General features: G+C 25.0%; 1 protein-coding gene across 1 annotated transcript in view; it reads left to right on the top strand.

The window, feature by feature from the left end:
- Positions 1-851: 851 nt before the first annotated feature.
- LOC126744003 (uncharacterized) overlaps positions 852-16,448 on the top strand; it is a 41,976-nt gene continuing 26,379 nt past the window's right edge. Inside the window, exon 1 of the mRNA XM_050451310.1 lies at positions 852-1,153. Within this exon, the coding sequence (XP_050307267.1) occupies positions 1,121-1,153 (33 nt within the window). The 5' untranslated portion in view covers positions 852-1,120. The remainder of the gene's footprint in view (positions 1,154-16,448) is intronic.

Genomic DNA, 16,448 nt, shown 5'->3' with positions numbered 1-16,448 from the left:
CTATTGTGCAAGACCTTAATGGTTTCACATTATGGTTGGTATTTGGACCCAATGATAATCACATATTACAAAAACCCAGAGCTCTTGCATACATCGTATCTTTGGTATTCGCAGTGGTCTCAGCGCTTAATTTCTACCATAAAATTCTAATTCACCGTTTATATCTTTATGACAAAATAATATTCCAAACCATTTAAATTTGAGCAGAAGCTATGTTTATATACCTAGACATAGAACTGAAATATTTAAAGGGTCTTTTTCATATAATGTTGCTCCTCAAAATAATTCTCTAGGTCCAAATCTTCTAATGTTATCTAGTGCTACTTTTCGTAGAAGAATAATGTCAGTTCTAATGATCCAGCAGTGAAATATAGATCTTTTTACATTATTACAAAGAATATTATTCTAAATTTTGAAAGAATAATTAATTAAGTTGGATATATATTTTATGTATTTGTTTTTTTTGCTCTTTCTGTATGCGCCAAGTATGTTTTGTTTTAAAATTATTTTTAGTATTCTTTTAGTTTCTGTCTGTTTAGTACATGCATGTTAGTACTTGTATCATTAGATTAGGTTAAATAACTATTCAAAAACATAATCTGAATTGTCCTTTAATAAAATGAAATTTTTTTTCGGGTTACAATGGTAAAGACCAGAATCTGCACTGCATATATACATAGTTTTGTATTTTATTTATAAGCACTTTTGAATTTGATACTCCTTTTCCATAATCGTACTAACCACCTAAAACAAGTTTGAACTATGATCACAGAAAGGACAATTTACAGCACCCCACTCCAATAAACGTTTCCTATGAGCAGTTTTTTTTCAAAAAGATCTTCTTACACAGAACCAACAGATCGACCAGACAACGTTCGCGATTACGAAACCGCGAAACCGTTGGCAGTCGCGAGATCGTTTATTTATTGTTATTGTTTTAGTCGAATTTGATTGTTGATTGCGATGCACACGCTCTGAATGAAGAGCGACTACCGAAGAAGTTGAATACTTGACGGGTGCTTTTTATTTTTCGCTTTTTATTAGTTGATTTTAGTGTGGTTCGATAATTGTTTTGTTGGATCGTGGGTGGATTTTTCGAGTGGCTCTTAAAGACTTCAGGATGGGTTTTCTTAATGGAAAGTGTGCTTTTATGGTAAGTTGAGTTGATTGTAAATGTTAAATGAAAATTAATTTTTCTTTTGTTTATTTTTGAGTTTGAATTTTAATTTTGAATACGAAACTTTTTCTTTCATTAGTAGCTTTTTTTAAAGTCTTTAACAAAAATTGATTAAATTGACTTAAAAGAGATTACAAAAAGTAATAACAAATTTTTTAATTTTTTCTTGTTAATTTTATAATTTTTCAAATAAATATTTTTTTTTTATTTGAAAGGTCTTGTCTTGACTCCAAAAGTTGTTGCTATTAAGTTTTTTTTTTCATTTGATTTTTTTAACTGATCTATTAATTTTTTTTTTGTCATTTAATAAAATATTTAATTACTCTATTCTTTTATGTTTTAAATTTTTTTTATAATAAATTTTTGTATTGAAATTAAGCTAAAAAAACTCAAAGGATCAGTAATAAACAAAAAATAAATTTCATGATATTAATTTTTTTTTTAATAATATTTTAAAGTTTTTTTTTTAGGTTTAATTTTTTTATTTTTAAATAAATAAATGTTTGTCACGATTGCAATTTATTCAATTTTTTTGTTCAAATTTACAAGTATATGACTATAAAGTGAAAAATGAAGCTTAGATTTAGATGAAAACAAATCAAAAATAAATAAATAACAGCAATAAAAGTAAATGAGAAAATTGCAAAAATAATGAAATTAATTATCGATTTAAAAATTATAAACTTAATAAACTTTTTATGTTGTTGAACGTTGAGCTCAAATAAAGATATTTTAAAATTTTCAATTCGAATTGAACGTACCTACATTACAATGAATTTATTATAATTAAAATAACTATTATTTTTCAACAGAAAAACATTTAGTCGAATTTTTCTATTTAAAAAAATATAAAAATTAAAATACAGAAAAAATGAATGAAGTAATAAAACACGAATTAAAGTATTTAATCAATCGAGAAACAACGACAAATACTGTTAAAATATTGATAGACCTGTAAATAATAATCGTAAAGAAACGCTTTTTACTGTGATGAGTATTGAACTTCTCTTAATTCAGGTATATTCAAGAATTACCAATAAATTAAATTTGTTCTTGACTTGACTAAGGGAATTCAATTTTTTTTTCTCCTCTTAATTTATAAATTTATATATTATATTTTTTTCAATTAAATTACATTTTAATGTATTATATAATAATTTTTTTACGTACCCTTAAGATGTTTTTTAGAAATTTTTTAAGGTTACAATTGTGTTTTTAGAAATTATTACCAATTTAAAATTTGTTTCTTTTGATTTTTCAAAATTTATTCTACAATTTTCATCAAAATATTCAATTGCTACATTTTTTTTATTGATGAATGAAAAACCTAATCTTTTTTATATTAAATTCGTAGGTTAAAATTAAGTTGTTAAACTAAAAAAGAAATCAAAGAATCATTAATAACAGAGAAAAAATTAATTTTACTCATAATTCCAAAAAAGTTTTTTTTAAGATTAATTTTTCTACTCATTTTTCAATTTTTATATATATTTTTTAGTACAATAAGTGTTTATTATTATGGAAATTTATTTAAACCTTATGACTAAATAGTGAAAAATTCAGCACAGAATTGAAGTAGAATCAAAGAAAATTAAAAATGAATAAAGTAAAATTAGTAGCATTAAAAGTAAATAAAAAAGTTAAACTAATAACAAAATTCAATATAAATCTATAAATAATAGTAATAAATAAATCGTTTTGATTTAATTAAATGTTTATTCAAGAAATTTATTAGGTACAGGCGTAAATCTATCAGAACAATTAATGTTTTAAACAAAGAAACATTTAACTGAATTTCCATATTTAAAAAAAAATCAAAAATAGATTACAAAAAAAATTATAAATACTAGTATGTAAAATAAACGAGAAACAACAACAAAGAGACTTAAAATGCTGATAAATCTTTATATAATAATCTTTTAAATATTAACTCCTCTGAAGTCATGTATAATCAAAAATAAGCAAAGAATAAAATATTTCTTCTAGGAAATTTTATTTTTATAAATAACTTCCCTTCTTAATTTAATAATTTTTAAAACGAATTTATACTGTATAAATTGTCATATTTTTAAAACGTTAATTTTATTTTTTTTTTTTATAAATCCTTTAACCTTTAAGAAATTTAATTTAAAAAATTCAAAATTTCCTAATTTAACATTTTTATATAAATTAAAGATATTTTTCATTAGTTTACAAGTAACATTTTTAAATAAATAAAAAAAATATTAACAATTTAAAACATAAATATTTTAGAATTCCTCTTTTATTTAATTATTTTAAAAAATCAACTTTTTTTTATTCTTTTTTTGTTATTTTATTTTGTTATTCCTGCTTACGAAAGTAGCTTATAATAATATCTTGGGTTTACAAAAATATTATAGTTTCATTGAACTTTGTAAAAATGTATTGTATTTTATATATAGCTTTTTTATGCTAAATAAAGATTATTATTATTTTTGTTTATATCCCAACTTCTCAGCTTAAAATGAAGGTGTTTATTTAAACAAATACAGCTAATAATTTTAAAAGAGATTTTAATTTTTTTTATATTTTAAAAAATGTCAAAATATAGTTATTTCTTTATTTTATTAATTTTTTTCAAATAAATAATTTTTTATTATAATGGTATTTATCATATGACTACATAAAGAAAAATTAAGTAAGATTAATAGCAAAAAAAAGTTAAAAATATTGAAAAAAATTATAATAAATGTATAAATAATAATACTAAATAAAACGATTTTTTTATGTTTTTTCAACTCTAATAAATATATTTTTAAATGTTCGACCCTAATTAGACGATCATTACAATAAATCAATTACTGCCAGATATTTGTCAAAGTAAATAATGCTTTAAGCAAAAAAATATTTAATAGAATTTTCCTGTTTTCATAAATTTAAGAAGTAAATAATAAAGTAATAAGACACGAATACAAATAAATAAGACAATCGAGAAACAACAACAAATAGATTTAAATTGCTGATAAATTTGTAAATAATAATTGTAAATAAACGTTTTTAATTGTCTGGAGATTAGAATTTTCTAAAGTCATGCATAATTATAAATATTATTTGTTTTTTGATTTCTAGAGAATATTATTTTGCAATTTTATTTAACCTTTAAGATGTTTAATTTAAAAGATTCAAAATTTTTAAATTTAAGGTTTTGAAATCTTTTGTTAGGCTAAACTGGTTTAAAATTAGTTTAAAAAACCCTAAAATTATCAAAAAATAAATCTTACCCTTGTTTCTCAGAAAATAAAATTTTATTACGAATTTATAACATTTATGAAAACAATTCCAATATTCCTATATTCCAATTTTTAAATATAACCCTTCTGATTCCCTAGGTATAACTACTTAATTCCTAGCAAATTTCATCCATATTTAAAATAATTTTGAATGCAACATTAAATCATTCTGAAAGGTTTTTCAATGTTCTAAGAAATCATTACTTGAATTGGTTTACAGGTCCCATGCAATTAGGTCAATCATTTCTTAAATTTAAATTTAATCTAAGAGAAAAGTACAATTAATCATGAAAACCTAAAAATTTTCTGAATAAACAAAAAAACTAAAAGAAGCTTCAGTAACTCTCATCTTGGCTCTATATCATCTGAGGTCAAAAACTAAATAAGGTGGTACTATATTGCCCACAAAAACAAACATATGAGGCAACCGTCAATACGAGATTACGAGATGAAATAAAAAATTATCGAAACCAAATTACATTTGCACGCTCCATCAGGTTCGGTTTCGCAACAAATAAGTAGCAGCATTAACATTTCAGATTCATCAAAACCGGTGTACGGTTTTATGGTACATCGCTGTTGTGTTAAGAGTAATAAAAGAGCAGTCAACCTTAGAAGAATAATAACAATAATAAAACGGATAACCCAGAAATTCTTATCTGGAAGATTGGGTTGCCGCTTAAAACTCGTATGAATTTTACCGTGAATAAGTTGCTCATATATATATGAGTGAGAAATCGAGACTGTTAGTGACAAACCTATCAAGTGAAAACTTTCGTTTACTAGTTATGAAGGACCTTTGAAAACCTTGATCTTATCTAGGTTTCATAATAGTCTTAGGGCCCAGAATAATTAATATAATTGCCAAACTGATGAAACAAACTCCTTCGGTGCCAATAAATAACGTGACATAACCGCTGACATAACTCGACCTTTAAAAAAACGTCGAAACCCGATTTTTTTGGTGTCATCGCGTGTAAAGAAGACCAATAAAGTTGAGTTAAAATTCCGTACGCGGAATCTTGTTTTGCGCATATTTTTCTTTAAGTACGTTTATGGGTGTTGCAATGTCGAGTGATGGTACATGTTTACCATGAAAACGGAAAATGCGATATATATTGTTCTTTAAGTATATTAAAAAAGTCTAGAAAAAAGGTCCTTTTAAAAAAAACATTCGAAAATTCGCAAAAATTAAGTAAGGGGAATCCAAGTGAATTCAAGGAATATCAACCTCAGACTAAAAACTCAAAGTTTTTAAATAATTAGTAAATTATTAAATAAAGAAAGTCAATTTGCCTGGAATAAATAAGAAATTATTTATAAGGAATTAAGAAATTGATTTAAAAAGTGCTTAGAAAAATAACCTAAAAATTAATCAAAAAGAAAACATTAATAAGTTACTTTAATTAAAAGAAGTCCCTTGGAAGAAAAAACAGAAAATTAAATATATTTTTTTTAAATAGAGAAAATAATTTGATTAATAAATAGAAAATTTTTACAAGAACGCTACAACTGTCCATATGAAAATGAATTAATCATATGAAAGCAATAAAAAATTATTTTAATTAAATTAATAAAAAAAATGTGAAAGAATGTAAAAAAACGCTTTAATTAGAGTAAAAAATCCTTCTGCAACAAAGAATGCCTAAAAGTAATAAAAAAATATTTTTTTAAAGAAAATATGTGCTCAATTTTAGTGACTTTTATAATAAGAAATATAAAAAAATTACATTAAAAAAAACACAAAAAATTATTGCAATAAGATTCTTAATTACTTTAAGTGACTTTAAAGAAAACAGAAAAATAGGGAAAAATACAATAGCAAAAACGCAGCTTAACTGTCTAGAAGTAATAAAATATTTACTCTAAACAAATAGAAAATTATCGTAAAAAAGTGCCTGCAAGAAACTACTTTAACTGCAAGTGATCGCGTGCAAGAAAATCGGTTTTTAGACAAGGAACGTTTGGAAATATGGCTTTAAGTAGCTTGAGAGAAAACAGAAAATAAATATAAAAATATTTTAATTAAAGAAAAAGCTTTAATTGCTTAATATGAAAATATCTATTGCAAGTTAGCGCCGAGAATTTATTTTTTAAATATTATAGAAAATGCATAATTTTTAAAAAAAAAAAACGTTAAATTAGAGTACAAAATACTGAAAAACATGCAACAAAAGAGGCCTGGAAGCAACTAAAAATTATTTTTTAAACAGAAAATTTAAGTGGCTTTAAGAAAACAGGACATAAACGGAGAAAATACTTCAATTGGAGAACAGATTTTAATATCAAGAAAATACATTAAATAAAACAAAAAATTATTGAACCAGAGCTTTAGTTCCTTTAAGAATCTAAAAAAGAAATAAAAATACAATGACAAAAACTCAGTTCAACTGCCTGGAAGTAATAAAATATTTATTCTAAATAAATAAAAAATAATCACAAAAAGAGGTTTGCAAAGTGTAGGCAAAAAAATACTTCAAGTAACAGAAATATCAGTTTTTAAGCAAGGAACGTTTGGAAATATGGCTTTAAGTGGCTTGAGAAAAAATGGAAGATGAAAATATGTTTTTTTTAAATTGAACTACAGACTTTAAGTGCCTAATATACCAATGTAAGATAAGAGTCGTGAAATTATTTTAAGAATATAATAGAAAATGTTTGAAATTTTTTTTTGTTGAAAAAAAAACACTTCAATTAGAGTAAAAATCCTGAAAAAAGAGGCTTTAAGTGTCTGCAATAAACTACTTGCAAGTGGTTAAAAAAAATCAGTTTTTACAGAAGGAATCATTAATATATACTTTTTTTAAATTGAAGAACAGGTTTTAAATGCCTAATAAAAAATATATAATGCCTGTAATCATTGATTAATAATTATTTAATATAATGGAAAATGCTTGGAAAACTTTATATAAAAAAAATTGTTTTGTTTTCCCGGTAATTATAAGTGCTCATCTTAGGCTTGCTAGTAGAATTTTCTTAAATTTCTTGGAGGAAGGATAGGTTTATTAAAAAAAATTAAGATAGTTATTAATCAGACCTACAAAAATTATATGCTTGGATAGTAACAACCAGAAATTATATTAAGAAAAGAAATGGAAAAATACAATTAAAAAAAAAACAGTTCAACTGCCTGTAAGTAATAAAATATTTTTTATACAGCAAATTTTAAAATGACTTTAAGGGCCTTTAAATTAGTTGAAAGAAAACAGAAACCTGAACATATATTGCGCTTGGTATCCTCATGTTTGTAACATCTTACATTTATTTAATAATAATAATAATAATTATAAGTTTATTCAAACATAAAAACAAAAGTTACATTCAAATTACATTACAAGTCAGAAGGAAATGAATACACAAAAACCCACAAAAGATTACCCTTGTTCGTGAAAGACTTAACATCATTTAAAAAACAATAATATTAAACAACGGGAGATAATAAAATCAATAAAAAATATAACTAAGAAAAAGGAAGTACCTACAATTAAAAGATTTACAATCGAAACAAATATACACATATGTATTGATAAAAAATAATCATAATACTTTTAAAAATGTTGAAACTAATTGCAATTACAAGAATCTATCATGACAAAAACTAATATTACTTATACCTTAAGTTTAGAAGTTCCACATGTATATATTCTAAATTGGGTTCCCTAAGAATATTACGTTAAGACAGTATAAGTTTTAAGAGTCATATTTAAGTTTTTGGAGTAATATTTGAGATTCTCATTCTCTAAAAGAAATATTAATTAATTAATTTTTTATATCTATAAAATTGAGAATGTCCAAATATCAATTTTTTTATTTTACCTCTAATAAATAAATTGAATTTATTGTAAAGAAATCTGAAGAAAGTGAATTGGTTGGGCGTTATTACATGTTAACGTTGTCCTAATATAGGTTTAACTTTTGGTAAGCAGCCAGTCAACATCTATGGAATCTACAGGCTATGGAATATAATGTTTCATGTTTTTTTTATTAATTGAATTGTTTTTATTTCGGTCATTAGATAAAATGATCGTTTTTTTTTTGTCAGCAGACCATTGAGAAAAACATGCTAAAGTAATATGGTATATTTGGCTCCATGTTCTTTAACCTGAGCGGAATCTTCAAATTACGATATTTTTTATGGCACACAATCCATCTTTGTAACTAATTTTCATCAACAAAAATTAAAAAAAAAACAAAGAATTTCTTGCAATATTTCATTAAAAAAAATTACTAGATTAATATTTGATGCATACAGGGAACAAGAAAAGGGTCAATTTTCTACAAAAATTAATTAAATATGAAAATATCTAGGTAAATTATGAGTAATATAGACTGATTTTAGCATGAGATGTCTACGTGTATACTAATTAATCTTGATGGGTAATTGTAATTTTCTATTTTTAATTTTTTTTAATGCCTGTTATAGACTATTGCTAAGACAAATATTTTAAATACCTGAAAGTATCAAGAAATTACTCTGAATAAAAGAAGAAATTATTGGAACAAGACTCTCAACTATTTTAAGAGACTTTAAAAAAAACAGGAATTAAAAGGAATAATACAATAATAAAAACAGTTTATACTGCCTGGAAGTAAAAAAAATATGTTTTACAGCAAATAGTAAAATTGACTTTAAGTGCCTTTAAATAAATTGAAAAAAAAACAGAACATACTTTAAGAGCCTAAAACCAATATTTTAGGCACCTGGAAATATCAAGAAATTACTTTAAATAAAACAAATATTATTGGGAACAAGACTCTTAGTTGTTTTAAGTGACTTTAAATAAAACCTGAAACAAAAGCAAGAGTGGAATTAAAAAAAATACAGTTAAACTACCTGAAAGTAATAAAAATATTTTTGTTACAGCAAATAGGAAAATTGACTTTAAGAGTCTTTAAATAAATTGAAAAATAACAGAACAAACTTTAGGAGCCTAAAATAAATATTTTAAATGCCTGGAAAAATCAAGAAATTTATTAAATAAAAAAATAAATAATTTCAACATCACTTTCAGTTGCTTTAAGTGACTTTAAAGAAAACAGAAAAAAAAGGGAAATATACGGTAACAAAAAAGAAATTATTGTAACAATACTTTCAGTTGCTTTAAATGACTTTAAGGAAAACAGAAAATTAAAAAAACGTGGCAAACAAATCAATCAGGCTTTCATATTCATTATTTATGAAAGCCTGTTATTGCATTAGTTAAGTTTAGTAAGGAAATTGTTAAGGAATTTTATTTTGGCAATATTTGTAGACTCTTGTAGAACTTTTGAAATAATTAATAGAAATCAAACTGGGTGTACAATTTTGAAGAAATTTAAAGCGCACCTACAAACACAGAAAGTAAATATGGTACCGACTATAAGTGCCTTTTAAATAAATTAAAAAAGAACAGACTTTTAAAAACTAAAACAAATATTTAATTAAATAAAAAAAGAAATTATTGGAACAAGATTCTTAGTACCTTGGTAAAAAATACAATAATAAAAACAACTTCAACTGGAAGTATTAAAAATATTTTTTAAAATTTGAAGAAAACAGAGAAAATACTTGAATTTCAAAACCAATTTAAGTACCTATAAATAAAATAAGTAGTGCTTAAAATAACACAAATAATCTTTGAAAAATAGTCTTTAAATACCTAGAACAAACGACTACTTGTAAAACAAAAAAAATATTTTCTCACGAGAACTATCTGAAACCCAAAACAGAAAAAACCAATCAACGATGATCCCAAAGTCCTGACCTTTTAATCTTAAAGACAATTCATAAAAGAAACGAATAATTAGAATTGACTCTCGTCGTGGTCTATCAATCACCGTGACCGATAGACGATTGTACCCATTCTTACCTCGGGCTATTTCTTATTTGCTTTATGTAATCGTTAAGAAATTTCAGTTTGTTTTAGTTTACACTGCTATATATTATAAAAACACACCCACTTAATTCAAATCTAGTTTGATAAGAATTGCATTCTTATGTGCACCATAAAAAGTAATGAAGAAAGTAAAAGATATCATTACAGAGCATTTCTCCGGGTCAGTTTTATTACAGGAAATCTGTTGCAGGAAACATCGAAATAATTGTTTCTTCCTGTATTTTTGCTTAAAATACTTTATCCTTATATAGTAATACGATTAATAAGGCAGCAAATTTAAAATTCGTTACACCATCTCTCACCTATTGCATCAAAATATGGTCCATTTATTTAAGTATATTATGAAGGTAGTTAGCTGTTGCACATTCTAAATAAATGTAATATTACATCTTTTGAAACGCCTTTTGATCTACATCACTTTAGGCTTTAATTCTTGAATTTATGAATGCGTTGTGGTCCTTCGTGATTCCGACCAGTTCGTATTACAACATATTATTTGTCTTTGAATTATTGAACGTAAATTGCAGATTTTTAAAAGCTTTTGGGGTCAAGAATATCCGCTATATATGGATTTTTTTAACGGTTTTTTTCTTAATTTAAGACGAAAATTAGCAAAGGGGTTCTATAAAGGGCGTTATGAAGAGTTTTTGGGTTCAAATGGTTCTTGGCCAGTCTACTAAAGAAAAAGATGTATAGATGAATCATGTATTATTGTGTCTAAATATTTATGATGTTGGACTCGATACTTTGTCTTTTTCAAGTTCGTATTGAGTTCATATGATTTACAAGAGTAATTTATTCTTTGCAATAGATTCCAGAGGTCTTCAATACTGTCGGCGTATCTAAAATTGTTTATCGTTGATTTACATTCCTTCTTCAAGAATTTCCTCAAAGATTGTTTTACCATAAACGTTCAAAGGAGAGGAGACAAAAAACGCTCTTGCTGTGTTTTTATCATTTTATATTATTTTATTTATTCCCTCATCTTATGGAGTCGATTTTATTAAAATATCATTTCAGAGAAAATTTAGTTTAAGTTGACGATGTACCATAAACTCAAAATCTTCTTAAAGGGTAACCTGGATTAAACCAACCTTAATTTTTTTAATAACCTGAAAGGACAGATAATTAAAAATTTGAATATGGAAAATTGTACTTATAAAAAGATATTTCTCAATCTATTGTAGTTAATTTTATTAGAATATTACATGAGATATGGAGAAAATTCACGTTTTAAGTGGAAGAATAACCAATTAAGTCAGTCTGGACAAAAGACTGATTAGCAAAAAAGTCTTCATTAATTGTTTTCAAAGTTTGTAGATAAATATTTAATTTTTTTATAAACTTAATTCTTAATTATAAACTTAATAATAAAATTCAAGAATAAAAGTTGAAAATATATTCAATAAAATTATATAAAAAAACAACAAGAAACCAAAAAAAAAGTAATTGATTATAACTAAAACGTGTAAGAGAATATAAAGAAGAAAAAAGCAAAATTGATTAATTAAAATTAATGAAGTAAAAAAATTAAGAATAAACTTAAAAGTCGGAACAGGTAAATTTGAATTCATATAAAATGCGAAATTTTTCAAAAAGTAGAATTTGAAAAATTAAAAGTCCGACAAGAAAAAATGATAAGAACTTTTAAAGAATAACATGATGTAGGTACCCTAATAAAAATGGGGAAAATGGATGAATAAATAAAATATCAAAAATAAGAAATATATAAAGAATATTTATTTAATAAAGTTAATTTTAATTAATTTGGATAAGATGTATGTTATAACAAAAATAAGTCCTTAAAAGCATATTTTTTTACAATTGCATTAATTATCACACAAAAGTCATCACTTTGACTAACAGAGAAAAAATTATATAATATTAATAAAACATACATTTGTTCAATTGAGGATAATTATTGTTTAATTTGAATTAGAAAATTCAAAAAACCCATAAAGAAAGGATAATAAGAACTTTTAAAAAATGACATAAAATGTACACTAATAAAAATCGGAAAAATGAATGAGTAACAAAAAAATCAAAAATAAGAAAGATAAAAAGAATATTTATTTAACAGAGTTAATTTTAATTAATTTCAATAGGATGAAGGTTATAACAAAAATAAGTCCTTAAAACCATAATTTTTTTACAATTACATTAACCATCACACAAAAGTTATCACTTTGACTAACAGAGAAAAAAATTATATAATATTAATAAAACAAACATTTATTCAATTGAGGATAATTATTGTTTAAACGCAGGAATGCGTGACTGGTTGGTTTACGTGTCTCGTATTGTTTCAGAGGCATGTAACATCTTTTATAATAACTGCTAAAGCGATACCTTATATAATAATAATAAAGTACTTATTTGGTTATTATAAGACGTTCGGGGATCATTAAAATATCTTTTGTTGAAACGGCTGTGCTGTTCTATTGTTTTTTTGCACAACAGGGAAGTATACTAAAGGTTTATTAAATATAGACAGGACTAGACGTTTTAATATTTAGGAATTTTACAATATATTTCTAATATAAAGAGAATAAGTTTAATCTTTCACTATAAAATATAATTTCTGATTTAATAACCTTAGTGTCGTTTAAAACGCGGATGTTATTATTAAAAAGAAAAATGGTAAAATAATTATACGGCGGTTTTGTATCGATTGCGCCACGTTGGTAGGTACATTATTAAATCATAATAAAATAGGCGGAATTATTCTCACCGCATTTTATTATTAATTTACCATAAAAAGCGTAATTATTAAAATTTATTTACTTATTTATTTATGATCCTCCGGTAATCCTTACAAGTAACGGGAATTTGAACAGGAACTTGACTGATAAAATATTTTAATTATTATTTTAATTTTATTTTCAATATATTTACGAGAACATAAAGTGGTGTAATATTGAATTTTGAACCTTTCTGTATACTATTATATTTCTGTCTTTGGTATTAATTTACAAAACAGTGACTTTCCTTATACCTTACTGTATAATTTCGGTTCAAATTTTATCCAAACATAGGTCTAATATTGAAGAAAATTTAAATGAAAAACTCATACATCTTAAATACAATTCATGATATAAGAAACACTCGGAGAAAACCCATTTTCTTTTGAGTAGCCCATGGACGTTTTACTACTGAGATAAATATTTTATAATTTCTAAGCTAATAAAAGAAAAAAAATAATGACTTACCAGTCCAGGACTTTTATAATCGATTCTTAAATTACAACTGGAGTAAATTTCTTCTATATTTTCAGGGTGATTAATTTCGAAAACCACTGTTAAAAAAAATAAAAACAAATATATTCTTATTGTACAAAATATTTAAAAAATACTAAAATAAATATTAAATAATAAGAAAAAGGAACACATTTAAGTAGATAATTAGGAACAAACACTTTTTGTAACCACAACAATTTAATATTATCCAAAAAGCCTTCAAATAAGTATTTAGATTGATATTTGATTCATTTAAAAATGAATAAAAAAAATAGTTGTTAGAAAACAAGTAATCTGCATTGAGCTACGGACAAATTGCATGGATGGTAACTATTGTTTTCTCACGTAAATTCAAATGAAAATTTGTCTTAATAGATAAAAAAAGACAAACAAAGACCATCCCATAACTGAATGAATATTCAATTTATTTGCATTTCTATAACTATGAATACTATGGAAATACGCATAATAAACTTGCATTAATGTGTATCGTGTGATGGTCCAAAATTATTTAAGTTATGAAATATGGGATGCTCTGGTACCTAATTACTCACTTTGGTCCAGATGCGAAATTTCAGTAAAAACGCGAACCGATTTTTAGGACTTTAAGAAAGCAGTCTCAGATAAGCCGCATGGATGCTAAATATGAGAAAATAATTGGCTGCAGACCAATTGCATGCATGTTTAATATCGTTTTTATTTAAATTGAAAAAGCAGGACCTAATCCAAATGCGAAAATCTGGTAAAAAAACACGAATTAATTTCGGTAATCTCGAGAAAGGGGTCCCAGAAAAACCGCATGGATGGCAAGTATGAAAAAACAAACGGCCGCACACAAATTGCATGTATGTTGGGTATCGTTTTTATTTACATTGAAGAAGCAGGACCTACATTAATATAATTCGTGTGCTCGTACAACATTATTTAGTAAAAAGAAGTTGAAATGCTCTGGTGTCTAGTTACTCCAATCCAGATGCCAACGTGTAGTAAAAACGTAAATCGATTTTGGTGATCTCAAGAAAGCGGTCCCAGATAAACCGCATGGGTGACACGTTTGATAAAGCAAATGGCTGCAGACAAATTGCATGTATGTTAAATATCGTTTTTATTTACATTGAAGAAGCGGGACTTCATGGGGAATCTTCTTCGGGAATCTTCTGGTATCTAGTTACTCTAATCTAGATGCGAAAGTCCAGTCAAAACGCGAATAATTTGTGTATAAAAATAAAATGGTTGCAGACAAATTGCATGTATGTTGAGTTTAATTTTTATTTAAATTAAATAAGCATGAACAGCATTAATGTAATAAGTGTGATGGTGCAACATTATTTTAGTGATAAAATATGGGATGCTCTTGTACCTAATTATATTGTGGGCATCCACAGCATCTAAATACTTGTCGAATCGGTACTTTTGCATCTGGGTTAGACTAATCTTAAAAATCAGACAGGGGGAATTTTTTTCACTATTTCTCTTTAAGTTAATTTAGAATAAGACCATTTTTCCAGCCGGTTCGTAATATACAATATTAAAAATATCAGATAAAATTAGTATTTGATTTATGCCAAGGCATTTTTAACGAAATTTAAGAGGATTCAAGGGATAGAACTTCTTTTTCTAATATAGATTGGTGGATCCTTAAAAATAAATTGATTATTATTCCCAAGTCAATTACTAACAAACAAATAAATTCTCAAGCTAATAAGGTGAAAAAATTCTTTGACTATTTGGCAAAAATAGGAAATATGAAGTAGGTTTAACTGATACTAAAAAAAACTTATCAGAAATGTTCATCTTATCCCATTACCTGCCATTTCTCTACATTCACCATTACGAGAAATAAACAATAAACTACATAATACTACCATCATGCATCAATTGCAAGCGCACCGATTATCTTATGAAAACATGATTAAATCTTTATTATAATACTATATAATTATTTTTTGATTATATTTTATGACTTATATACCTTTTACTTATGTAAGAAAGCGGTTTGCAGCTCTACTTCAGCCAAAATATTTACTTGTTTCAATGGTCGAAGTATACCGAATTACATAACGCAACCTAAATAATTGTAAATCTTCTTCATGATAAGCGAAAACAATAAATTATAATTTTTTTTAAAAATGCTGGTAGTGCGTTTAAAACCGTGAAAACGTTTAAAGAACCATTTTGCAATCGTGATGTTGCGAAACGGCATGGGCTCGTTTAATTTCTTTATATGGTTAAACACGGGTTAAATTTTTATTTGCAATTAGGATGAGCACCCAGGTGTTTAGGAGAGAATTTGTGTAATATATTGCCAAGACATCGAAAGGGTTTCATTTGGAATAAAAATGAAACTATCAAGTATAGACCTCGACTTAACGTAATTCCACCCAACTTAATCTTATATTTTCCTATCCTTTTCTGTCATCAAGATATATTTTGTCTTATTCGGTAAATGTTCACGATTTTAAGACATCATCAATCCCTAAAGGTTCCTAGAGGTCATGAAGCAATAAATTTCAATTCAGCCAAAAAATTCAAATGCAAAAATTGCATTGATTATAAGAAAAGTCTTAAATTCATAAAAACTCCCTCAACATATATATTTATCCAGTTATTAAAACTTAGTAACCGAAAGTAAAGAATATATTTCGACACTATTTGTAACAATTTTTTGTATAATTATCATTTTTTTATTCCTATTTTAAGGAAGCTTAAAAAAAGTAAGAATGTATCCATTTAAGTTATGCATTTAATGCATAACTTAAATGAAAACGTTAGGAATTGTTTTTTTTTTGTTTGATTTTCAATATCATATTATAATAATTTTCATTCATAAAACTATTTGGAAATAAAGAAATTAATGTTTTCTTAGGCAATTTATTTTATATTTGTGAACTGCATAACACCAAATACT

This window comes from Anthonomus grandis, chromosome 13 (assembly GCF_022605725.1).
Source record: "Anthonomus grandis grandis chromosome 13, icAntGran1.3, whole genome shotgun sequence".
NCBI classification, from domain to species: domain Eukaryota; kingdom Metazoa; phylum Arthropoda; class Insecta; order Coleoptera; family Curculionidae; genus Anthonomus; species Anthonomus grandis.
This window is presented reverse-complemented; position numbering and strand designations above follow the sequence as displayed.